The following is a 26870-nucleotide window of genomic DNA, read 5'->3' as shown; positions in this document are numbered from 1 at the left end:
GCTAAGTCGCTTCAGTCATATCCGACTCTTTGCAACCTAGTGGACTATAGCCTGCCAGGCTCCTCTGTCCATGGGATTCTTCAGCCAAGAATACTAGAGTGGGTAGCCATGCGCTCCTCCAGGGGATCTTTCTGACCAGGGATCAAGCCTATGTCTCCTGAAATGCAGGTGGATTCTTTACCACTGAGTCACTGGGGAAGCCCAAGTTAAAGTCCACCTCTTACCTTTTCCCCTCCCCTCTTTCCTTAACATGCTTGTCTAGTGAGCAAAGACTAAAGAACTCAGACTTCCACAACATTAGAAAAAAGGGGAGGATTTCCCCCATTATTCCTTAATGCTCATCAACATTCCAACCTATCATTCTCTAAAAAAACAAACAAAAAATAGACCTATGTACCATGTACACATTAACTGATTTATTTTTTAGTGCTCTGTGTACTTGACATAAAACAGTTTGATATACAGGTTTATCCAAGGAAAGGACTTATATGTGGAAACTAAATGACATAATGCAAAAATGAGCAAATCTAAACATGATGCCCCATCCAAACGGCTGGGCCTTGGGGGCGGCGGTGGGGGGTGGTTATCTGACCTCGGAGAGATGTGAAAAGTCTTCCTTCCATCTTGCACAAGCAGGAAGTGGCTTTCTGGTGGCTCGGAAACTCTTGAGGGTGTGCCAGGAGCCTAGCATTTAACTTTTGCCTCTAACATTTAACTTAATGCCTCTCGAGCCCCTGAATCATCATCAATCCTCTCTCAAAGAGCAGACTATCTCCTAGCACTCAAACTAGGTTTGGATGATTACCTTTTCCAAAGAGAGCACCGTGGATGCCGTTGATTCTCCAGTCAAAGTTGTGAATGCAAATCGCCTCCACAAACTCACTGCTGGTGCCATGGAACAGCATTTGTTCATTAATCTGAGGCACGCCTCTCTTTTTCTTGAGCTGAGCCTTTTTCCTAAAAACACAACGCACAGACACAGAACACAGAAATTACTGTAAGCGGCATCATTGATTCCTCAAGGAGTGAAGCGTGACAGAAAGGGCGAAACAGAAAACAGTAATTTAACGTCTACCATAAGTGGACATACAATAGCTCTCGAAAAAAGATAATCTCAGATGCTCTTGGGACATCTAAATTGGTTCATCAAAAATTACTAATTAACAGACAAGGGTAAAAATTATACCCAAAACTACAATATAAATCAACTATACTTCAATTGAATATTTTAATTTTGGAAATTAAAAAAAAAAAAACTATAGATCTCCCAGATGATGTCCCATCACAGTAAAATGACTGCTTAAACCAGTCAAGCTTTACTGATACATAAAAATGACACTACAGAAAATAAATAACAGAGTTCTCAGAGTCTTTAAGTAGTGAAATTCCTTGAGCAAGGACTATGCCTTAATCATTTTATCCCCAGAGTGGGACATGTTGGTTGAACTGCATTGAATTTTGAATCTTCAGGCTGGAAGGGACATAAAACCACCCAGTTCAACCCTCTTCCCAGTGGACAAACCTCTTCCAAAACATAAAAAGATATTCCATGTAGGACTTGTTGTAAAAGCAAAAAAACAAACATGATGAAAATGGCCTAAAATCCTCTCAAGAGAAAAAATTGAACAAATAATTATATATTTATATATGAAAATTAAAATAATGAAATAGGTCTACATGTATTAACACAAATAACTCTTGAAAAATAATGCTGTCTGTAAAAAAGAATGATGCAAAAAGAGACCTACAACTCAAAGTAATAATGTGCATTGTAGAAGTATACAAATGAAGGTAATAAAAAATATCAAACTGTGGATGAGAACGGCTGTCCCCAACCTTTTAGGCACCAGGGACCGGTTTTGTGGAAGGCAATCCTTTCACGTACCAGGGATGCGGGGATGGTTTCGGGATGACTCGAGGGAAGGACATGTATTGTGCACCTTATTTCCATTATTACTGTATCAGCTCCACCTCAGGGGGTCAGGCATTAGACTGAAGAGGTTGGGGACCCCCGCTGTACAGGAAGCCGGGGCTTCCAGAGCAGCTCTCCCAGGGGTGAGGAAGAGGCAGCGAGCACCAGCGAGCATTTGCGCCTCGCCGTCTCTGAGGCTGCGGGAAGTCTCAGGGGCCGAGGTCTCACCTGCAGAAGAATTCCCACAAGTCTAGGTTTTGAATTCTCTGAATCCTTTGGATTCTGTTGCGGTCCATCGTTTTCCCAAAGAGACTAGCGACTTCATTGTATTCGTGCGTCTGAGGGTGCAGAGGGATAAGCTGCAAAGAGAAGGTGGCGCCGTGTTACCGGGGTCCTGGCCCACCTCCCCGCGGGCGGGCGGCCGGGCGGGCGCTGGCGCTGCCCTTACCTGGTAGGGCAGCTCGGTGTTCACGTTCTCCCAGTGCAGCGGCATGGGGATGGCCTCGTTCTCACAGATGTAACTTGGGGCAGAAAAGACAAAACGACATTTCAGAAGCCGATTATAATCACTGTCAATGACTCAGACACTTTCTCCCAAGCTGAATTATCATGTGACAAAAGCAATGAAGTGTCGTCCTTGGTTTATTTTAAAACATTTACTGAATATTGGCTTGTGTGCAACTTTTTTAGGGGCCGCGTTGAGAAATCTGATGGGAAACTTCAAAAACGATCTTATTTCGATCTTGTTTTCCTGAATTTGCCAGAGTTTCTCTTAAATGTAGGAAGACTTTAGGTGAAGAAAAGTAATTTCCAAGAAGAAAATCAACTTCTTGATTAAAATAAAACTCCTTTATCGGATTTATGGTGTCTGTTAAATACCATCCAGAACCCTCAACTACATGTTCAATGTCCTCTAAGATCTATTATTAACTCAAATCTAAACCCTTCTCTCTTTATTGTCTACTAGGCCCCTGCACGGTCCTAATTAATTCACCCTAAGCAGAAGCCGGTAAAGTCATCTACCATGTTTAAGCCACTGGATGTGAACACAGAAAAAGACAATGACCTTTGGAAGCTTGACGGCAGAAGTCTATAACTGATACAAGAATCCTGTCTGGTGACTGGAGGTTGTGGGAGAAATGTATCAACTTCTAGCCTATCTTTAACTTATTTTTTAATTTTTTTAACTAATTTTACCTTTGGGGACATCACACAATCATGATTTAAAGATGAGGACAAGACTTTGAGCAAGCTCAGGGAGATAGTGAAGGACAGGAAAGCCTGGCGTGCTGCAGTCCATGGTGTCACAAAGAGTCGGACACGACTCAGCAACTGAACAAAGGTAAACGAGAGTGAACGGTGGATGGTTTCCCTTCGTCTCCAGTCCTTGGTCTAGTTCTCACCTCTTGCCTCCACACCAAGTATAATCACTGCTTTTAGTCTCTTGGGTATTCTAGAACTTTAGGTTAACACAAACCTATGGGGTTTTTTTGTTTGTTTTGCACACAGGAATGGTAGCATATTCCTGTGTCTTTTGCAGCTGCTCTATTTTTTTCACTATGTTCTCAGAGACCCTTCTGTATCAGGGAGAGAACTCCCTAGCACACAGCCTGGCACAGGGCAGACACTCTGGACACTGGAGGCTGAAGGTGTGTATTCTACTGGACTGATGCGGGGTACCCCAGTGCATGGACACACCCCCTCCTATTGATCACAAGTTCCCTATAGGGGACATTTAGCTTTTTTCCAACTCTTTGCTGCCATTAAGGATGCTACAGAGAACAAGTCCATCCACTTGTCATTGTACATGGCCACTTGTCATATTTTAAGATAACATTTTTGGAATGGCATTTCTGGGTCAAAGAATATATTTATTGCTGACTTTAACAGAAACTTCCCAGAGGCCCTCCTCGAAGGCTACAGTCATTGACATTCCAAGCAGAAATATATAGAATGCCTACTTGTCCACAAACTCTCCGAAGAGGCGTGTTATCAGACTCTGGAATTTCTGTCAATCTGATAGTAAGAAATAGCCTGGTATAATTTGTATTTCTCTTTTTTATAAGTGAGGCTGCATGAACTGCACAAATTCCTTTCATTCTTCTAAGGGGCTATTGGTTTTCTACTTAGAGATTCTTCAAAGTACTTCATATACTACAGAGACTGTGATACCATGTAACAATACCTTTCCCAGGTTTTCTTTGTTTTTTGTTTGTTTTTTCCACTTTGCCTGAAGTATCTTTTTGGCTTCCTAGGTGGCTCAGTGGTAAAGTATCTGCCTGCAATGCAGGAGGCCTGGGTTCGATTCCTGGGTTGGGAAGATCCCTTGGAGAAGGAAATGGCAACCCACTGCAGTATTCTTGCCTGGAGAATCCCACGGACAGAGGAGCCTGGTGGGCCACAGTCCATGGGACTGCAAAGGGTAAGGCACAACTTGGCGACTAAGCGACAGCAGAAGTATCTTTCAGCTATGCAAAATGTTTTTGTTTGCTTATTTGTTGAATATTTACAACTTTGGTTAATTGCAAATTCCTTGCCAACAGGAATGTGCTATTCACTTTGCATGTCATAAGCGCTCGATGTATTCCTGCAATAAATAAACAAGCATTTCTGAATCAACACCTCCTTGTTTTCATTGCTCTTCTGTATCCTGCCTAACCATTCTTCCTTTTATTATCCTGAGTCTTGGACTCTATTCTGGTTATTTCTCTCCTTCTCCTGTCTTTGTGCTATGGCTTCAATGGTCTGTGAGAGAACAAAGTGCCTTGCATTACATGCCTCTCCCGACAAAAGTACACCAGATATAGTGACATACAATTACTATAACATTTTGCATTATTATGTCTCATTCTCTCAGATTATATACTCTTTGAAGATAAGCAATTCCTTTCTTAAATTCCTTGTACTTAAGAATGAGGATATGATGTAGCTGGTAAGGAAGTAAAGTTCTCTCCCTTCCTAGAGCATTCATTATACAAGTACTTACATAACTTATAAATCATGATCCTAAAATATATGCCAAAAGTCCCAAGAAGCAAACTGATAGAAACTTCAAAAACTTTTTTCTTTAATCCTTTCAAAACATCTCCTTGGAAGAAGCAAATGGGCATCTCCTACAATTCACATTCTATTAAATAGCATTGTTTGTTTGTTTCATTTTAAATTCTTTGAACAATAGGAATCTCAATACTCAATTGAGGAATCATTCCCAATAATAGGAAATATGCCTTAAAGTTTTTCCCTTCAACTTCATTCATGTGAATAACACCTATTAATTCTCTTGTTTCTCTTGTGGCATTTATAGCAAGGCTTCCCTGGTGGCTCAGTGGTAAAGAATCTGCCTGCCAATGCAGGAGATGTGGGTTCGATCCCTGGGTCAGGAAGATCCCCTGAAGGAGGAAATGGCAACCCACTGCAGTATTCTTGCCTGGAGAATCCCCATGGACAGAAGAGCCTGGTGGGGCTACAACCCACGGGGTCGCAGAGTTGGACATGACTTGGTGACTAAACAACAAGGCATTTATAGCTTTTCAGGATATGGACAGCAGGCAGCCAAGCCATCGTCCCATGCACTCCTGTTTTCCCAGGCCCCCTTTGGTCACTGAAGATCTGAAATTACCTACACGAGCTGCCCAATGGGGTTCAGTGGAGGTGAAGATAAAGTGGGTAATTACTAAGGATTTACAACCCAAATAACTGGATGGCTCCAGGAGAGCCTTTCCAAGCTAAACTGAACTTACCTCGGTAGGTTATTTTAAGGATTTATAGTAGAGACCATCAGGCATTTTTTAAACTACCACGCAAACTGCTCTAAAGAATTGAAAAATACATCTATCTAAGGGAAATGAAAAGGACGACAGGAAAGGAAATGCCAGTCGAAAATAACAGTACAGCTCGTGCACCAACAAGTGTGAAATTCAGTAAAGATTAATATTAAGATCATTAAATAACCCACCAAAACATTTTCCGTCTACTTATTCCTCTGCCAAATATCAACGAAGAGGAGAGAGCGAGCCCACTCTCTTTGCACCCCATTCCCCCCTGATACCTGAAAGCACTGATGGAAAAGGGGGCTCTTTTTATTAAGCGCTGCTTTCCCGTGATGAGGTTCATCTGCTTCATTTCTGCGCACAGAGACAAAGAGGTGAGTCATGGGAACACGCCGGGCGACGCAACGTCACGAAGCTTTGCAGCCACACAAGGGCCACGGGGCTTCAGGAGCAGCCGCCCAGCACAGCGTTGTTAGGGATGCCTGACCACACGTCTGGTTATCAGCTTCCCTGCTTGATCTAAGCACACACAGGAGGAAGCCAGCCTCACACATGGCTCGGTATGTAGGGTCTAATCCTTTTCATACCATGCTTGAGTTAAACACATGAACAGAGAGGAGTTCTCAACTTTGGAAAATTAAAAGTACTAGGAAGAGAAAGAAAGTATGGAATTTTCTGACTGGCTTCCTAAATCTTTACTTGGATTGTTCCAAAAATTTTGGAAATAACAACAACAAAAAAAAAGGATACATTACCATGATAAAACTTGCACAACTCACAGTTTCAAAAATTTGTGCATTTCTTGCCTTCTCTTTAAATTGTACACCTGAGCCAAAGAAATGGAAAACCTAGCTAGACTCAACACAGACTTACAGGAGAGATGCTAGTGATAAGAGGCTAATGAACTGACTGACGTATCACTTTCTTCTTTCCTCTTTCTCAGCCGTGGCAGTATTTGCCAAGTCCACCTCATCATCCCCACTGCGGTGGGTGCTAAGTCTTACCGAGGGAATTCTGGTCATTTTACCATCTTGTCTAACTGAGGTCATTCCACTCCAAGATGAGGTGGTTCGCCCGGCCGGGCTGATGCTGTGAGAAGTGTGTTCACCCCTCCTGTGTACTCCTAGGCTCTGTACACGCTGGCACAACCATGAGGCGGCAAGAAGGCAAGGCCGTCCCAGCACATGGAGTTAAGCCTGTGATGTCTTCGTCTTATACCAGCTTGTTTCGAGTTTACTTCTCACAGTTTTTTTTATAAACAGAAGCTGAGCTGGCTCGTGACAAAATGATGGGGGCTAATTTTGCCAATGTACCTGGGAAATGCTAATACCTACACTTTTGAAACAGTGTCATTATATAGAGGGGTGGGAACTGGTGTTTATGTGACTCCTGTTCTTTGACTGACGTTTTGTTTTTGTTTTTTTTTTTAGATAAACTGCACTGTCCGAGAGAAATGCTCCCTCAAATACAGTTCACTAGAGAGTATTCTTTCAAAGACACGTGGCTTGTTGGAGCACCGACCAAACGCTTTGATGAGCTCTGCCCTCCACGTGAAGCTTGAGGTCTGCACGTCATGATGTCTCTCAGTGTGGCTTCAACACTGACAGGTGTGCACCCGCCTCAAGTGTCCACCAGCACCTTCCGTCTAAGACAAGTGTCAGGCACCCTGAAAGCAGCCAATTTGCCTACTATTGTAAAAAAACGCTAGGCTTAGTCAGGTGTGAGAATCTGATGCCGCTAACTCTTAATTAAAAACAAACAACTCTGGGGCACAGCAGTCATCGGAGACTTGCCTGCATCGATGTCTTAGTGGACAATTTAACCCCCTTCAGTATGTCTGGGCCTTGATTCCTCCAAGGGAGTCTCCTGGGTTTCACCAGCCCCTCTAACCCCATGACAGCCAGCACTCGCTGTCGTAAGGACTCTACTCTCAGAACCAGGAAAGAACACCTGACTTGGAAGACAGAGCTGTGCTGCAGCGCAAAGGCACTTTTGTTAAGAAAGCTGCCCTCCCTCCGGGTCCGGTTTGCCTCTGAGCAGTGAACAGCTGAGGCTGGCAACTGGAGACAGCAATGTGAATGCAAGAAGTTTGTCATGGGGTCCCTAAAAGCATACCCTTGGATTTCATCACAGATCAATGTTCGTCCCGGATTAATTTCATCATGGATGAAATCCAAGCGGGGCTGATTTCCAGATTAGCGGGATAACCCATGAGACAGCCAGAAATCAGAAAGTGGCTAAGGCAATGTCCACCGAAGAGTGGTTTTCTAAGAAAGACGCCAAGAGATGGGTCATTTGGCTGAACTTTGGTCTTAAAACTAGAACCGGATACCTAGGACTTTGTCATGTAACTGCTCTGGTGGATCCTGAAATCACCTGATGGCTCCTACCTATTTCAAGACTGAAAGGACGAGGAGCGAAACAATGGCTTAGAGGTGTTTTGTATTCCTTAGGTGAGAAGCATTATATGAACTCAAGATATACAAAACTCTCCATATACATCAGTATCTATAAGCATAAAAACACACCTTTATAAAAGGCAAATCCAAAAGATTTTAAAGGTTGAATTTTTGTGGAGGCATCTTTATGTGTTACCAAAAGGGTTTACTTCACTGTTTGCAAATATTAATATATCAACTAATCCTGATCTGCAGAACTGTAGATTTCACCATATCAACACACTAAGAACACACAACTATGAGGGAAAAAAAACATACCTGCAAAGTCTATCTTGTAGCTGAATTTGGAAGTGGTAAAAGAAATGGAGCCACAAGGGTTTGCTTTGAAGCTTTTTTCGATATCTTCACTGCTAACTGAACACTGAATGTTGGTATCCGGCTTTAAGACAAACCAGAAAGTTCATTTACCAGCTGTTCACAGAAACGGCTTGGCCACAGAGGCAGGTACTGGGGGACAAGACAGAGAATGGAGGGACAGAGGGAACTTGCTGACCTGTCCTAGTTACCAACACATGGGGAGAATGGCTAAGACAATATGTGGGCAATGGCTTAAGGATTTTCAGCATACACACACAAAAAAAACCTTTAACAACTGGTTATAAGGCCTTTTTCCAAAGTATTGCAATGTTTTCAGATTATTGCCAAAATGGCAAATTGCCAAAATTGCCAAAATGGCAAAAATTATTGCCAAAATTGCCAAAACATCTTAAGTGGCTCAAATCAAATCTTTTAAGTAGCCTCATAAGTGAAAAAAGAAAAAAGACCACAAACTTTTGAGTGTGGACTCCTGTCTCAGTTTAACTGTTAATTAGCTGTGTGACTTGGGACCAATTACATTGACTTTCCTGAGCTTCCCAGTCTTTGGCTGTAAGACAGTGTTAGCATCTGCTTTCGGGCTGCTACGAGGCTGGAGGAGAACACATATCTACACCCTCTGACCTGACACTGGCAGCACAGAGGCACTTCATGCAGGCTTGGTCTCTTCCCTGACCATTTGTCCATCAAACCAGGCCTAGCCTTATGCACGCATGTCCAGACCACACACCCCACAGACACACTTACCCTGCAGACACACTCGCCCTCCAGACAGAAAACACGCACCGTACCTTCTAAGAAAACACTGTGAAAACCTGGGGAAGGGGAGAGGAGCCAGAAGAGCTTGGTTTTTCTTCTAGTTCCACTCTCTGACTTCTCTAAGGTTTGGTTTCTGGCGGGTGCAGCTTCTATTGATTTTTCACATGAGCATGACGATGCTCCATGTGTTTAACTCCCACCGCCCCACCCCGAGGGGCGCTACCTGAAACATGTGCCACTTGCCGCACTCCGCCAAGTAAAACCAGCCCCACTGTGTGTCTGACGTGTCCATCTCATCCACCTCGCTGTCTGTCGTCTTGGATAAAAATTCTTCCGCTTTGTGAAACATCTCCTGAAGTGCCGGAAACAGAGAGAGGAAGAGATCGTTTTTCTTAGTAACCAGTGTGCTGTTTACACATCACTTTTTTTTTTTTAATTTTTCCTCATTTATTTCATATATTTACTTGGCTGCAGGTCCAGGGGCGCTAGTGGTAAAGAATCCACCTGCCAATGCAGGAGACTTAAAAAACGCAAGTTTGATCCCTGGGTCGGGAAGATTCCCTAGAGGAGGAAATAGCAATCCACTCCAGTATTCTTGCCTGGAGAATCCCATGGACAGAGGAGCCTAGCAGGCCATGGTCCATAGGGTCACCAAGGGTCAGACACAACTGAAGTGACTTAGCATCCACACCGTGTCTTGTTGTGGCATGTGGGATCCCGTTCCCTAACCAAGGATTGAACATCAGCCCCCTGCATTGGGAACACTGAGTCTTAGCCAGTGGACACAAGGAAGTTTCTACACATCATTTTTCTTCTCACAAAGAGCTGTATGTCAACTGTGATGCTGACAAACAGCATACTGTCTCACATATTGGCTCTGAAGATAAACATTCAAAATGATGAATTTCACATTTGCACATCGGACATGGAACATAAAGTTCCAGTTTTTAGCAGCAACTGCTGGAGAAACAGTTTGGAGGTTTTGGATTAACTGCTTGTAAGAGAAGTTCCCAGAGTGGGCTGTTTAGGGAAAAAAAAAAAAAAAAAAGAAAGCTTCAGTTTGCATGTGCTCACTCTCTAAGTCATGTCTGATTTTTTTTGCGACCCTAGGACTGGAGCCCGCCAGGCTCCTCTGTCTGTTAGATTTCCCAGGCAAGAATACTGGAGTGGGTTGCTGTTTCCTTCTCCAGGGAATCTTCCCAACCAAGGCATCAAACCCAAATCTCTCATGTCTTCCGCATTGGCAGGCAGGTTCTTTACCACTGCACCACCTGGGAAGCCTTGATTCAGACTGGGATTATGAAGTAAACCACAAATTTTAATTTTACGTTTAAACGGTCCATGGTCTGTTTAAAAAAAAATCTTGGTGTTTATATAAAAAATATATTGACTATCATTGCTTAACAAATAGAACAAACAATCAGACACTTGGGTGGATGTATCCACGTCCATGCAACCACTTAAGTAAGCTGTGTCAGCACCGAGAAGCACTCTAGCTTCTCAGTTTAGCGCCAAGAAATGTGTCTTATCCTGTGTTCATGCATTTCGCTAAAGGATCCACGCTACCACAACTAGTTAAGACCAAATACTGACACATTTGATTTTTGTTTTAAATATTCATATTTCAGGAACTCCCTGGCGGTCCAGTGGCTGAGACTGAAGAGTTTTCACTGCCAGGGCCTGGTTCAATCCCTGGCTAGGGAACTAAGATCCTGCAAACTGTATAGCATATCTTTAAAAAAAAAAAAAAAGCAATTATTTAAGTATTCACATTTCATTTAGTGGCATGGAAAGATGTTTATACTATATGGTATTGAGAGTACAAAGAAGGCTATAATAAATGGAAACAGTATGATCCAATTTTAATAAAAATATACATCTATCTTTACCCACATAAATGTGTATATGTCTATACATGCACATGTGTATATGCATACACACAGAAAAGTCCAAGTGGATATACATTTAACATGGCTTTTTCCCTGAATGTTAGGATAATAATAGTAATAATAGTAACCCTTATATGACTCTTCAGTTCAGTTCAGTCACTCAGTCGTGTCCAACTCTTTGCAACCCCATGGACTGCAGCACGCCAGGCCTCCCTAGCACCAACTCCCGGAGTTTACCCAAACTCATGCCCATTGAGTTGGTGATCCCATCCAACCATCTCATCCTCTGTCATCCCCTTTTCCTCCTGCCTTCAATCTTTCCCAGCATCAGTCTTTTCAAATGAGTCAGTTCTTCGCATCAGGCGGCCAAAGTATTGGAGTTTCAGCTTCAACATCAGTCCTTCCAATGAACACCTAGGACTGATCTCCTATAGGATGGACTCTACTAGGTGCCAAATGCTGTCCCGAGTACTGCACAAGTAACACTCACAACAGCCCTATAACAGATACTATTATTACCCCACATTTATAAATGAGGTCACAAGAGGGAAGCCAGGATTCAAACCCAGGCCGTGCAGACCTAGGGTCTGTGCACTTCCACACAGTGGAACACTGCCTTATATTTCCTTATCAATGACTTTATAATCTTGTCTATATCATGTACATGTTATTATTTTTGAAAGTTTTAAACATTTTTGGGTGGAGAATGTGATGAAGAGATCACCAGAAAAAAGGGAAAGAGGTAAGTCATGATCAACTTTACCTAGAATGTAGCTTTCTGTTCTCATTCTCTAAGGGTTTTAAAATTACCAAATTTGCACTGCTAATATATGAAAATATTCTCCTTGCAAAAAAGCAGAACATTCAAGATAAAGCTCAAGACTTCTTTGACCGTCACTTCCCTTCCTGGTAGCTCTCATCTTCTTTCTCCACAGTTAATCAATACTATTCACTTAACTGTGTATCATTCAGACTTTGCTCTGTGTGTATGTATATGCATGTGTGTTTCATCATATACACACACACAAAGTTAAATGGTTACCAGTGATTTGTCAAAACTTTAATTTCCTATATCTCTGATTTTTTTTTTTTTTTTGTTTGGCAAAGAATATGTACTACTTGGGTAATTTGGAAAATACTCGTTTTAAATTTCATCCTTTAAAGTATCCAGAAGTGGTGTCACCTGGGATAAGCTTCTATGCCCTTGTTGAGGCCATGGTTTCCTTCTCACAAACCTGAGATGAGAAGCTCCTTCCTCCCGGGCTGCTGGGAGACATGATGCTCAGTCCTGCAGAGTACCAAGCACAGTACCTGAGCACAGGGGATGGGGCTTGTTATTTTTTCATTCATGTTTTGAAACTCTCTCCAAGGAATGCTTTGTAATTATGTTCAGGAACTTCCCTTCATGTTTTAAAGTGGATTGGCTGCTATGAAATGAAAGCCAGAACACTCTTGGAGCAAGAGCTGTAGATTGAGGCTCTGCTGCTGGCTCAGCAGGTGAAGAATCCGCCTGCCAACCCAGAAGACGCGGGCTTGAACCCTGGGTCGGGAGATTCCCCCGGAGGAGGAAATGGCAACCCACTCCAGTGTTCTTGCCCGGAAAATCCCACAGACAGAGGAGCCTGGCAGGCTGCAGTCCATGAGGTTGCAGAGTCAGACGTGTTAGCAACTGAGCACACATGCACACGCATTTAACCTTATTTATTTTAACCCAGTAATAAAGGCAGTGATTTAAATTTTAAGATCAGTAGTGTAAGTTATTCACAGTGCCTACTCTTCCTTCTTTATTACTTACTGTTCACCTAATTTGCCCATCTTACTGTGAGAGACACAGAAAGCAAGAGTGACCTAAATTTAGTTTTTCTTCTGAAAATAACTTGAAAAATTGGGAAGGATGAATTTCAAGGAAATAGTTCAGATAAATATTTGGCTTATGAGTTCCATCTAGGAGGAGAGGGATGGGAAATAGAAAAGCCCCCTGGACACAGCATACAAGCAACCGGCGTGCTGCACTGGGGCACACTAACCCAGGAACACACTCTGAGCCAGGTTCCCGGGGGCGAGCCCCCCCAAAGTCCTCTCCAAGCGTCCTGTCATAGGCAGCTGTGTCAGCAGGCCGGAGAGGGGGCGCCCAGGACAGACTGTCCACCATCCCTGTAAAGTGAGGGCCACAGGCTGGTACCACTGCCCTAGAGCGCTTCAGATTTGATACAATTCCTCGCCAATTTACACTCATTTTTTCCTCCACAACCCAAGGCACAAGAGAAGTCATTATTTTCCAATTAATGTTAGCAGGGGGAAAAAAAAAAGAAATAGAGAAAAGATAATTACATTGTCTAGAATCACACAGCTGGCAGTTCAAAGAAGATTCTAGAAACACCCGAGGCCTCCAGCGAGTCGGTTCTTCCCTAAGATGCCAGCCCCCTGTTTCTTCTCTCCTCTGGGGCGAAAGGTGAATGTGACCGCTTTGCTTCACAGATGCTATGACTTTCTTTCTACTCAGTTCATAAGACTAAACCTGTATAGTTTTCAACAAGTTCACCCTACAAAGGAATGGCTAGTCTATATAATAAGGCTCAAAGAGTTAAGTCAAGCTTCAGTGAATACCTTTAAAACACTGTAACCACGGAAGTAATATATCGAGGTTATAATACATTTATAGGCAATGAAAGCAGCGTGTGCAAGCTGTCCACTGGGGGGAGGCAGTCAATAAATGTCAGTGAGATGGGTTCGGTCAGCCAGGGTGCCATACTCTGCTTGATCTTCTGGCTAACTGGCAGACAACGATACTTCCTGCACATCAGGCTGAGGAGAAAAAAAAAAGGTTAATATAAAGTGGAAAAAAAAACGTTTTGTAAGTTTTCAAGTCCAATGTGTATGCTGGCGGAGCCTGTCTACAGCGCTAGCTATTCCAAGGGGAGTATTTATGGGGCCTGGGAGCAATCAGTTTGGATCATTAAATTGAAAGGCCAGGTGGAAGATAAGTTTAAAGTCAAAAATCCTGGCCTGTGGGAGAAAAATAACCTTCCAGATGGCTAAAACCCTCTGATGAGTTTATTAAAATAAATATCATTCATTTGGTTAGTACAAACATAACACCTTGAGGAAATAATATTTGGTAATGAAAACCTCCGTGTTTCTTATATGTGTCAAAGATTGAAGTGTTGGTTGCTCAGTTGTATCCCACTCTTTGCGACACCATGGACTGCAGCCTCCTCTGTCCACGAGACTATCCAGGTAAGAATACTAGAGTGGGTTGCCACTTCTGGCTCCAAGGAATCTTCCCAACCCAGGGATCGAACCTGGGTCTCCTGCATTGCAGGCAGACTCTTTACCATCTGAGCCATCAGGGAAGCCCCCCTTCTTATAGGAAGAAGGTCCAAAATTGGATATTGAAAGCTTCAAAACAGGGTGGAACTTCTGGAATGACAAAACTGCATTTTAACTGGTGGACATTATTTAAAAGAACAACATTCAAAGTCTCTGGAAATTGTCCTAAGAGCGTACAGCAAAAGAATTATTTGTTCAAGAACATCTACTAAGTCTCAGAGCAGGCAAGGAGGGTCTGGCCTGTGAGCCCAGGTCTGCTCCATCAGCCCCGCTCCCCCTGCCCTGTGCTGCAGACAAGAAGACAGGGGCCTCCTCTCTCTCCAGCTGCTAGTCTGGGGCTATGACACCCTGGAAGGGGCCGCCTGCCCCCACGTGCACAAGGCCTATTTCGGGCAGGCAACACCAAGGACTCACCTCCTTTCCTCTGCCCCGTCCCCACTCATTTGGTGGAAGCTCCTGTCCACACCCAGCCAGCTGTGAATACGGGGCCCTGATGGCTTCCACCTAGTTTGCTCCCAGGGTAGAGGTTTCATGGCAGGAGGTGTAAGTCAAGAAGACCAGGGGCTGTCATCTCCCCTCTCACCTAGTGCCCACTCAGAGAAAGGTGGCACTCTGGGAAGAATGGGCTCCCATCTCCAGCTCCAGGTGCAGTGATACTGGGGTTCTATTTACGGGAGGAAACGTACACCCCCACTTAGGGTGCAGAGATCCATGTATCTGCCTGAGGGGGCTGGCTCTACATGAACAGACAGTAGAGAACCTCATGCTTAAGAGCATTATTGGGGGAAAAAAAGCTCTGATATAAGCAGAATGGCAGACTAGTCAAAAAGTAATGTAGAGAACCAGGGAAAGCCAACAAGAGCCCACCTGGAATCAACAGTGGGAGTGGGAAAGCTGTGCACAAGCTCTAGGCTGTACCCACCCAGGAGCGGTCAGAGCAGGTCCTGGGGCAGATGTGACATCTCCAAGGCTGCACACCAATCCATCAGCATGGGGGGAACCTCGCTGGCACAAGGGGCTTAAACATTTCTTCTAACAAAACACTGAGTGAACCATCCTTTTCTGCCGAGTCTTTTATTAAGACTGGAGAAGGAAATAGCAACCCACTCCAGTATCCTTGTCTGGAAAATCCCATGGATGGAGAAGCCTGGTAGGCTACAGTCCATGGGGTCACAAAGAGTGGGACATGACTGAGTGACTTCACTTTACTTTTATTAAGAAATCAGTTGTTCATATGTTTGTGGGCCTACTTCTAGACCTTCTATTTTTAATAAACATTTTTTCTATCTTGAATACACGGTTTTGAGTGCTGTTTCATGTCATGTTGCTTGCTCAGTCATTTCCCACTCTCTGAACTGTAGCCCGCCAGGCTCCTTTATCCATGGGATTCTCCAGGCAAGAATACTGCAGTGGATTGCAATTTCCTCCTCCAGGGGATCTTCCTGATCCAGGGATCGAACCCACGTCTCTGGCATCTCCTGCATCAGCAGGCAGATTATTTACCACTAGTGCCACTTAGGGAAGGCCAGTTTCATACTGAATCTTTTAATCAGGTAGTGTTAGCCTTCCAAATCTGTTCTTCTTTCTCAGAACCGCTTCGGCAGGTCTAGGTCCGTTCATGTTTGATTGGGATTGAACAGTGAGTGAGCTACCCGGAAGAACGGGCATCTCAACAATATTTAGTATTCCAACCTGTGAATGAGGTATGTCTCTTGACTTATTTACATGTTTCTTTAACTGTTTTCAATAATGTTTTATAGTTTTTGGTGTACAGATCCCACATAACATTTCTGCAAGATTCATTACTAGGCATGTCATATTTTTGATACCACTATAAATGGAATTGCATTTGAAATTTCAATTTCTGATTGAATGTTGCTAGTATGTAGAGATACATTGATTTGGGGATATGGTTTCTGTATTTGGCAACCTTAGTAAACTCACTTATTAGTTCTAGGAGACTTCTGAACATTTCATCACATTTTCTATATAGGCATCATACAGACAGCTTTCCTTCTTTCTTCTAGCATACAGATGCCTATTCTTTCTTATCTGTGCTTTCTTTTTCTTGCCTTATTGCACTGGTTACAATCTCCAGGATAAAGGTGCATAAACAACAAGCATCACTTCCTCATTCCTGATCTTAGTGGGGAAGCATTCAGTCTTTGACTACTAAGTTTGTATTTAGTATTCATAGGTATTTCATAGCTGTCCCTTGTGTCAGGGATCCCCAAGGTCATCAACCTCAGGCTCATGAGAGAAAAATTCACAGGACTCAGAGTTGGTCGATTCATGGCTAGTTTATTACAGTAAAAGTACACAGAATGAAATAAACACCACGGGGAAAGGGGACGGGGTGAGGTCCAGAGGAACCATATTCAAGCTTTCAAGTGTCCCTTCCCACTGGAGTCACACAGGACACTTATTTCTCCCAGAAACTATGTGGGCAACAAAGTGCTGCCCACCAAGGACATTCACCTGAGCCTAGGTGTCCAGAGGTTCTACTGGGTATTGGTCATGCAAGCATATAGCATCTGTGGGTGACGTCAGCTGCCAAAGCTCCAGGCCACTAGAAGGTTAGAACTCACCAAGAATCACACTGCTAGTGTAAACTATCTGGACACTGAGAAAGCGTGGCTGAAGATCACGAGCATGCAATTATACTCATTCAATAACCAATTCCAAGAGTCCAGTTCTTTGGAGTTCAGCAAAGGACAGTCATGAAAACAGGCTTTTTCCTAAGAATGTGCAGAGTTTGAGAAGCCCAGGCCTGTTCAGGTAACCTTTTCTGTACACCCCTTCTCAGGCTGAGCATGTTTTCTTCTGGTCCTAGGCAGATCAGAGCTTGTATCAGGAATAGATACTGGATTTTGTCAAATGCGTTTTCTGCATGCGTTGAAATAATCATATGGTTTTTCATTTTAGTGTGTTTGCAGATGAGTTATACTGCTGCTGGGCTTCCCTGATGGCTCAGATGGTAAAGAATCTGCCTGCAATGCAGGAGACCTGGGTTTGATCCCTGGGTCAGGAAGATCCCCTGAAGAGAATGGCTACCACTCCAATATTCGGCCTTAAGAATCCCACGCACAGAGGTGCATGGTAGGCCACAGTCAATGGGGTCGCAAAGAGTCAGACACGACTGAATGCCTAACACATATTGATTGCTATTCAAATATTAAACAAACCTTAAATCTGGGGGATAAACACCACTTGGCAATGATGCATTAACCTTATATATTATTAGGTCTGATTTGCTAAAATTTACTTGAGAATGTTTGCATCTATGTTCATTAGGGATGTTGATCTGTAGTTGTCTTACACTGTCTTTGACTAGTTTTGGTACTGGCATGATGAGTTTCATAGAATGAGTGGTGAAATATTACCCTAACTTCGATTTTCTGAAAGTCTGCACAAAATTGGTATTATTTCTTCCTTAAATGTTTATAAAAATCACTGGCAAGCAGCTGCACCTGCAGTTTTCTTTGTGGGTAGGTTTTTTCCTACAAATTTAAATTCTTTAGTAAATATTGGGCTATTTGTGTGATTTATTTCTTGAGGGTGCTTTGGTGATCTGTGTCTTAGAGAGAACATGTCAATTTTATCTTAGTCTTCACACTAATTGACATTCAGTTGTTCGTAACATCCCCTTACTCTCCTTCCACGTTTGTAGAATACGGAGTGATACTATCTCTCTCATTCTCAATATTGGTCATTTGTATTCCCTATTTCTATTTTTTCTTCTGGTTTCATTTTCTCTGTTGTTTCATTTTCGTGATTTTCACTCTAAACTTTATCTCTTTGTTCCTGCTTTAGTTTAATTTGCTGTTCTTTTTCTCATTTCTTAAGGAGGAAGCTGTGGTCACTGATTTGTGACTTTTTTTTTTAAATATAAGCATCAGTAGAGCTATAAATTTCCCTCTAAGTACTGCTTAGCAGCATACCACAAATGTGATAGGTTTTCATATTTTATTTTCCCTTATTTCTTTAATCAATGAGTTTTGTGAGGTTACTATTTACTTAGCAATACTTAAGGATTTTACAGATCTTTTGTTTACTGAATTCTAATTTAATTCCATTTCACTCAGACAGCATACCTATGATCCAAATTCTTTTAAATGTATTTCGACTCCTTTCATGGCCCAGAAATATGATCTATCTTGCTAAATATTCTCTGTGTGGTTAAAAAAGAAATGTGTATTCAGCAGTTGTTTGATGTAATTAATGGTCTATAAATATTGATTAGCTGAAGTTGATGTTGATAATGTTGTTCAAGTCTTCTATACCCTTGCTCATTCCTAACTACTTATTCCATCAATTATTCAGGCAGGAGTATTAAAATCTCCAACTAAAATGGGATTTGTCTATTTCTCCTTACAGTTTGATTAGTTTTGTTTCATCTATCTTCATACTTTATTATTGGGTGTATAAATGTTTAAGGTTGTTACTGATTAACTGATTTCTTTATCATTAGGATACGGCATTCTTTATAACTAATAATACCATTATCACTGAAACCTACTATAATATTAATATACCACTCTTTCTCTCAACTAGAGTTAGCACTGTATATCTCTTTCCATTTAGTTTTACCCTACTTGTGCCTTCATTTTCAATGTGTTTCCTGTAGACAATTTACAGTTGGGTTTTGCTTTTTAATCCAATCTGACAATCTGTCTTCTAACTGGGATGTTTGGAGCATTATTTATTATTACTGAATGCTTAGGTTTATCGTTTTGCTATTTGCTTTTTATTTGCCCACTGTTTTTTGTCCCCTTTTCATCTTTTTTTTATATCTTCTTTTCGGTTGAGTACTTTGGGGATTCCACCTCATCTCCTTTGGTGGCTTATTAACTATAACTTTGTGTGTCTACACACACTATGTTTATTGTTTCACTTTCCAGGCACGCTAAAATCTACTCTAACTTGGGTTTTCTAGCTTCTGGCCCAGCATCTCCTACCACTGTTACAGACAGACACGCACACACACAGGCACTTGCCAGGACCTCCAATGAGCTTGCACTTTTATCAGACTTTATCTTATTTAACCTCTCAATAACATTTTAGCCATTAATCTAAACTACTTTTTTCTCAGTTTTCATTGAATCACACTCTCCAAATAATCTCAGATTTCTGGCCATGATTCTCAACTGTTTGCAACTTTACATCTATTCATCCTATAACTTCACAGGTTCCTAGTGCTCAGTCCTAGTCCCTTTTATCTTCCTTAGCATCTTTAAAACACGGTCCTTAAGAATTAGGAAGTAGTTCAAAGGTATTTTCAGAAATACCTTTTCTGAAAAGGTAAAGGAAGAGAAAAAAAGGTAAAGGAAGAAATTTGTTCACAGGCAGTTTGCAAAGTTGAAATTTAAGATTAATAATGGTTTTCACAAAAATCCTTTATTTTCTTACCATAACGTCTATGTTCGGTCTGTGTTAATCAGTTCATATAAGCTGGTGTTCAGCAAATATAATGGTGTAAACACAAATAAACTTCCACACAATTTTCAAACAGAGCCCAAATCAATCTGCTTTGTTGATAAGGATACAGAAGCAGCCCAGGCTAAACAGGAATCACCCAGCCAAAATGGGTAAAAGTCTTGATATTGCGAAGAACTTGTCAATCCAAATTTAATGCCCAATTTAACTGCTGTGACCATAAAAAAAAAAAAAAAAAACAAGCTACTGACAAAATTTCTTTATTAAATTACTCTGTTGGAAGTCACATCTTATCAACGGCACATGATACAGCAGAGTGATTGTTATCACTTGAGTGTTTCAACATGTATTTAGTTTTAAAATTGAACAGACTACTAGAGAGAAAATACAAATCCATTCTTGTAGTGTATGTAGTATGTAACAGGGGAGGCAAACTCGACAGCCTTCTGTTCTGTTTACTGGTGGGAACTCATGGTACAAGGGAAGTTAGCTTTCATTCAGGCAATGATACTTTTGTGGGCTGTGACATGGGCTGAAAAAGGTGCAATCCATTCACAACCAAAAGCTCAAGCTATACAAACAGCAAGGAAATGTGCTGCTGTGCTCCTAAATGATTCTTAAACATCTGGGACAGTCAGAAGGCAGCGATGCGCCTCCCAATTGTAACTGGGTGTGGAAAGAAAGAGTGAAAACCAAATACTAGCAAGTCCTGACCCCTCAGAGCACGTGCTCTCAGATGCTGAAGGAAGAAATGGCAATGCCTCTAAGACTCCCCTTCCCACCTGATTTATTGGCTGCCAGGAACAAGAGTGCTGACAAGAGTTGCTGAAAGGAGGGATGAGTAAAAACATTTCTTTGTGGTACGGATAAAACCTATGGTCATGCTTGATTTCCAGAGGCCTATGGAAGTGGATGCTGAAACATAGTCAGCATCATAAATAACAACCTACTATTACAAGGCCAAAATACCCCTAAACTTTTTTTCACCCAAAATTTTAATGCTGAGAATATAATACCAGATTTCACAAAGTCACCAAACTATGCTGGAAATGGCTCAATTGCTAGGCTCTGATTTCTTCCAAGAATCTGATGGTTTTCCTGACTCACTGGAGAGTAAGACTGACTTTAGTATTGTGAATATATAAGGAACACAACCAGTGTTACAAGAGAACAGGGACAGATACTTTCCAGAGACTAAAGCAGTCCAAGAATCCACTTGCTCCCATCTTCCAAACATCCTCGCTGGTTGAATCCTACAATTATCTGATACTGTAAGTGTGTCAATCTGGCAATTTTGTTGACCTGGGTTGACCCACCCTGCTCTCCTCAACCCTGGACCACACTATAGCTCCCTAAGAGCCTCCCCACGGTCCTTCAGATGTCCATCTGTGTAAGTTCCAGTTGCTGCCAGAACAAACAACCACCAGCTCAGCGGCTCAAAAGAACACATTTTCTCATCTCACAGGTCTGTTGCAGTCTGATGTGGGACTCAGGCTAAAATGAAGGTAGGCTCGGTTCCCGTCTGGAGGCTGTCGCGGGGCTCAATTTCCTTGGCTTTTCCAGCTTCTAAAAGCCAGTTGCACTGCTTGCTTTATGGCTCCCTTAGTCCATCTCCAGTCAGCAACGATGCACATCTGTGATTCTTCCTCCAGCCTCACGCTCCCTCTGACTCACTCCTATCTCCGTCTTCTGCTTTTAAGGACCCCAGTGATGACGACACTGGGTACACCTGGACAATTCAAGATACACTTCCCATTATTAGTCAGCTGACCGACAATCTTAACTCCCCTTTGCTCTGTGACCTGACAAGAACCACACTTTCTGGTGACCAGGATGTGGAAATCTTTGGCAGCCCATCACTCTGCCTCGCACACTCCCTAACACAGAACTCATTTTCCCCATAGCAGCCAGAATGATCTTTGTAAAACCCCGCCTCCAAGGGTAAAAGTCAAATCTTAAACAGGTGCCGCAAATCCACACGTGGCCTGTTCCTGACTACCTACAGGCCCCAACTCCTGGCTCCCCGGCATTCCAGCCACAGACAGTTTCTCTCTCAAGCTCCTTCCTGCCTCGGGGCATTTCTGCTGTCTGAACAGCTCTCCTCCCCTCCCATGCTGGCTATACCTGGCTAATCCTTGCTCAATCCCTCAGATCTCTGCAGAAGGAGCTCTCACTGGGTGGCCTGACTGACTCTCGGAGTCCAGCACTAGCTCCTCCTGTTACACATTCCACTGTGCTTTTTCTTTCAGAGCTTCTACTATGGTTGGAGTTGAATGCTATGGTGCAGTTATCGATGTAATGTCTGCCTCACTGCACAGACCGCAAACCCACAAGGACTGAGCCTGTTGGGTTGCTCACCACCGTGAACTCGGCCTGAGAACTGACTGGCTTATAGTAAGTGCTAAATAAATGAGTGAGCGCCCTCAGACCTTATTTCCAAAGCAAGTCTAACTCTGGAAGGGGAAGTTGCACATGCCAAAGGCCTCAGCACCCTGCGTGAGCACCAGGCCAGGTGGGGCTTCCTCGGTGAACCGACATCCCTTCAGGCCTCAACCACGAACATGCTCCCCCAGCTTTGTCCCCGACTCTGTGTTCTGCCTTGACACCAAAACTATCAGACTCACCCCTAAGCCCTGTGCGGTGCCCACCATGCCAGTCCCAGGAAGGCCACATTGTCTCTCTCCTCCTGCTTGTGGGTGGCATCACTAGAGAAGTCCTGAATCCCCAGAGCTGTCATCACAAATGTTTTCTGCAGCTCAGGAGCCCTTCCTTTAGCTCTGATTCCCTGCAGCTCTCTCCCCAGAGGGTCTTTCTTACTCACTCTAAATCCTACATCCTAAGTTGGAACGGGAAGAGCACTTATTCTGGGGCCAGAAAGTTCTGTGTTGAAAACTGGGCTGCCCTTATTCAGCAAGTGCATCCAAGGTTGACCTTTGTCTCATCAATAAACAAGAGGACAGTAATTTACAAGTCCCCACCTCACAGAGGTATCGGAGGACCCATAAACTATTCAGTGTTGCCCCCAGCCACCAAACACCACACACATCACATGCCTCTCTAAGCTCAGCTAACCCCACTGCCCGAACAATTATAAAGAATGCCAGGACAATGCCAAAGTTCTCAGTGACCTCCTAGCAAGTCAGGTGCTGGGACAGAGGTGGGGCTGGGGGAGCTGAAGTTTGAGTAAGAATGACAAAAAGTGTAAGACTATTCTCTCAAGACACTGGACAGAGAAAGGAGAGAAGTCTGGAAGCAGCTCAGCTGTGATGATAAAACAGAGGAAAAGGAGGCTTGGCAGGTGGAGCGCTGCACTGACTTACAAACCCTATCACAGCTCCCGTCAAGCGGCAGGACAGAGGCAGCGAGGACACGGGTGCTAACGGTTCTGTGGCTTCCCCACCTGCCTGATCTTGGGAAAGTCATTTCCTCCTCCCTCTGCTATGTCACTAGACTGTTCTCACCATCTGAGCTAACAAGGGAAAGGGAATTTTGCAAGAATATATCACTCTTTATGAAGTAAGGCCTATTACTGCAAGATGATTTGTTATCTTAAGAGACGTTTGTCATTATTCACTTTCTGTCATAAGAGAGAAGCTGGAACTCCCTCCCATGTAACGCTCACACTTTATCTATTTTCAGCAAAGAGGGGTAAGACAATGGCAGAGAGAGCAAAAGGCAGGGTAAGCTCAGGGTATGCAGAGTCAAGGCAGGGATGGCGCCCCTTCCAAGTCCTTTCTACAGGTCTTGCCGTTTTCCTAAACTGGCGGACACTGGCCAAGGGCTGCCTCCCCCAGTGGGTGCAGAACTGCCAGGAACCCCCACTGGAACTGAGAGCCTGCCGCCGGTCAACCGGGTCTGCCTCGGTCGGTGCCTGGCTGGTAAAAGACTTGAACAGAATCACCACCAACCTCATGACTGTCTTGAAAAAGGAAAAGAAAACTGTGTGCTGAGATAAAGTTTATTTATAGTTCCTTGGTTTTCTTGTATGGGGTTTCCCCCCCACCCAAGGAAATGCTGCAAGCTCATGGTGTTTTCCAACTCCAAACATGTCTGGGGGACTTTCCAGGTGGAAGGGGGTGGCTGCCTCTAGTATTACCACAGCCAGAGTCAGTGCAGTATCTCCCCAAAACACTTGTGAGTAGAATACAGTATCATACAGGAGGTGTATCTGCCAGAGGAGATTTGCAGATTACAGGTGGCATATCAGCATCATGGATACTACCAAAACAATCCAGGGAGAAACTAGCAGACATCTTCAATTAAAGCAGTTCACTATGCCTTCCTCCACAAAGTAGAATTTATTATACTGTTCAATGGAAAGAAATGGTAAACAGTAATTTATACTGGCGGGCAATACAAGAGTCATCTGTATTTATCTTTAGGATGCATTTTTTTCCATCTTCCAAATTTGGTTTAGAGAAACATTAAAATTAATTTTTATTCCAGGAGCACAGTTGGACAGACTATCCAGATGCTTCTTCTATTAAAAGAAACGAACACATTACCAGAGGAAACCCAAATGCAGGATGATGACTGTATTTATACAAAACAGACCTGGGTTCAATCCCCGGGTTGGGAAGATCCCCTGGAGAAGGGAAAAGCTACCCACTCCAGTATTCTGGCCTGGAGAATTCCAGAAGTCCATGAGGTCACAAAGAGTTGGACATGATGGAGCGACTTTCACTTCACAAACTGTCCTTATTCACAGCATTCACGTGCTCAGAGGAATAAAAACAGTATCAGTAAGAAAACACAGGAGCATTAAGACATATTAGAGTGGCATGACAAGGGTCAGAAGAATGTGGGTTTGTAGGTGGAAAGTTCATCACGATTAACAAAAGTCAGGCTGCTCTACTGAAATCAAGCAAAATCGCTAGGGTGATTTCAGAGAAAACCAAGTATTCCTTCCAAAGAAGTGAGATAATGCCATAACAAACTAAATAGAGAAGATATCCACTAGTGCCTCTATAATCCTCACAAACACACCAGTGACCTAACAGTGAATTCTGATACGTACGTGAGGGAGGAGAAAAAAATGGAGCAAAGGAGTCTTCCCAGTGTCGATACAATGGCCTTTGTGAAGTCAACGGGCATTTACTGAGCACCTACTATATGCCAGGCTCTCTTCCCTAGTCTGTGGACGCCACAGGACACAAAACAGAGAAAAATCTCTGCCCCTGTGGAGCTTACAACACGCTGAAGGATTTAAGACATGTGACTTTGAGCAAGACATGTACTTAGATGAATAAAGATGTGTTATGGAGAAACCAGGAAGAGGACAGCCAATAAAAACTGAATATACACACAAACACACTTATATAATAATAATATATGAAACTGACTGATGACAGCGAAAGTGAATATATAAGCAGAATACATTCTCACAATCTGCAATTATTTTTGCTAAAGTCAAAACCCTGCAATTACTTTCCTCTGATGTGGGCTTATATTAGAGGATTCTATGTTTGAGCCAAAAAAAAAAAAAAAAGGTCTTAAATGATGACCATCATTACAGGAAGGTCTGGGATGGAACCACAACATGCAGCGAAAAAATCCAGAGCAACAGACTGGTTTCCACTGGGGAAAAACAAGATGGGAATTTACTGATAACTCCCTTATTTACCTGAAAATATATTCCAGGGATGGGGAGGATGAAGTACTGATGACAGAAAAGGAGTTACTTCAAATATGGAAACGGAGTTATTAAAGTAGATTCAGGAATTTCTCTCAGCAGACGGGGTAGCTGCACATATTTTGGCCAAAAATTCGCTGATACATGATTCTGCCATTTTCCAGTTAACTCAAAGGTTGTAAACAGCGTCTATTTGTGTTGCCAGGCGACTTCGCCTCTAACAAGAGAATACTAACTAGAGACTACTCTAACAAGGGATACTCCTGGGAAACGGACTCCTCTCTTTGAAGGTACAAAGGCGAAATAAACAAAAATATATGTAGACACAATGCAAATACCGGAGGGAGAACGACTTGCATAGAAAACGCTTCAGGTCATCACTTCTGTCTACCCGGGGGAGGAAAAAAAAATCTAAGAACACACGCTCGCCCCTCCACCCCTCCCACCCCAGTTTTCGCAGGCTGTCCATCAAAAAAGGGAAAGGAGCCCAGGCAGTTCCCCTTAGGCCCATTCAGGGGAGAGCCCGGGGGGGAAATCCCCTTCGCTTTGGATAGGGGTGAGGTGGGGGGCTAGCAAGTACACCTGAGCCTAACGAAGACTCACAGGTTCCAGGCCCAGGAAACGCCAGCCAGACAGCAAAACAGTTTAAAACGACGGTGTGGAGAGACGGGGGGCAGAGAAACCACAGCGAGTCCAAATCAATCAGTGGGACGGGACAGACAGTCTGCCCGGCGCTGGGGACCCACCGAGCCTTCTCCACTGTTGGCAATGCGCTGCTGGAGCCGCCGAAGTCGGGACCTCAGTGTTCCCGGAACTCAACAGCCGGCCGGCAGGGCCAAGAGGGGCGCGGGGAGAGGGGTGGGGCGCAGTTCCCGGGAACTCCGCCCGCCCTCTCCCGTCAACCCCGCCCATCGGTCCGCCCCATCCCACCCGGCTACTCACCGGATTCGCTTCCCACATAGCGGTGGCGAAATCGAGCGGAGAGAGCCTAGGGGAAGGGGCCGGCCGCAGGGTCGGGGCACTGGGTTTTTCCCGAGGGTCCCCGGGAGCCAAGGAACGGAGAGGCAAGCCTCTCGTAGGCCTCCTTCTCCCGTCACAAGCCGGCGTCTTCGGACCCCAAACGTTCCGACTTCCGGCTGCAGCCGGCCAACCAACGCCGGCCCCGCCCCGGCCCCGCCCCGGAAGCCCGCCCCGCCCCTGACGCTCCCTTCCGGCCTCGGCACGGAGTGGGCGGGGCCCGCGAGGGTCTGAATGGTCCTGTGGTTTTTAAAGGGTTCTCCGTCGAAGCACCGAGAAGGCAGTGGCAACCCACTTCAGTACCCTGGCAAACTCAATGGATGGAGGAGCCTAGTATGCTGCAGTCCATGG

At 43.7% G+C, this 26870-nt stretch overlaps 1 protein-coding gene and 1 non-coding gene across 4 annotated transcripts in view; one reads left to right on the top strand and one right to left on the bottom strand.

Moving 5' to 3' along the window:
- Window positions 1–26648, bottom strand: part of PARP11 (poly(ADP-ribose) polymerase family member 11) — a 32052-nt gene extending 5404 nt beyond the window's left edge. The window contains exons 1-7 of one of the 3 annotated variants that reach the window (XM_065942652.1): window positions 26445–26648; window positions 9439–9567; window positions 8400–8520; window positions 5961–6036; window positions 2361–2433; window positions 2141–2271; window positions 806–957 (exon numbers count right to left, since the gene is read on the bottom strand). In XM_065942652.1, the coding sequence (XP_065798724.1) occupies window positions 806–957; window positions 2141–2271; window positions 2361–2433; window positions 5961–6036; window positions 8400–8520; window positions 9439–9567; window positions 26445–26462 (700 nt within the window). In that variant the 5' untranslated portion in view covers window positions 26463–26648. Of the gene's footprint in view, window positions 1–805; window positions 958–2140; window positions 2272–2360; window positions 2434–5960; window positions 6037–8399; window positions 8521–9438; window positions 9568–13435; window positions 13675–26444 lie in introns of those variants that run through there. The other 2 variants (XM_065942661.1, XM_065942670.1) reach the window with 2 other exon arrangements.
- On the top strand, window positions 4162–4232 carry TRNAC-GCA (transfer RNA cysteine (anticodon GCA)). Its single transcript has one exon. It is a non-coding gene; the product is annotated as a tRNA-Cys (tRNA).
- Window positions 26649–26870: the final 222 nt, after the last annotated feature.

The sequence above is a fragment of the Muntiacus reevesi genome, chromosome 1, assembly GCF_963930625.1.
Source record: "Muntiacus reevesi chromosome 1, mMunRee1.1, whole genome shotgun sequence".
NCBI lineage: Eukaryota > Metazoa > Chordata > Mammalia > Artiodactyla > Cervidae > Muntiacus > Muntiacus reevesi.
This window is presented reverse-complemented; position numbering and strand designations above follow the sequence as displayed.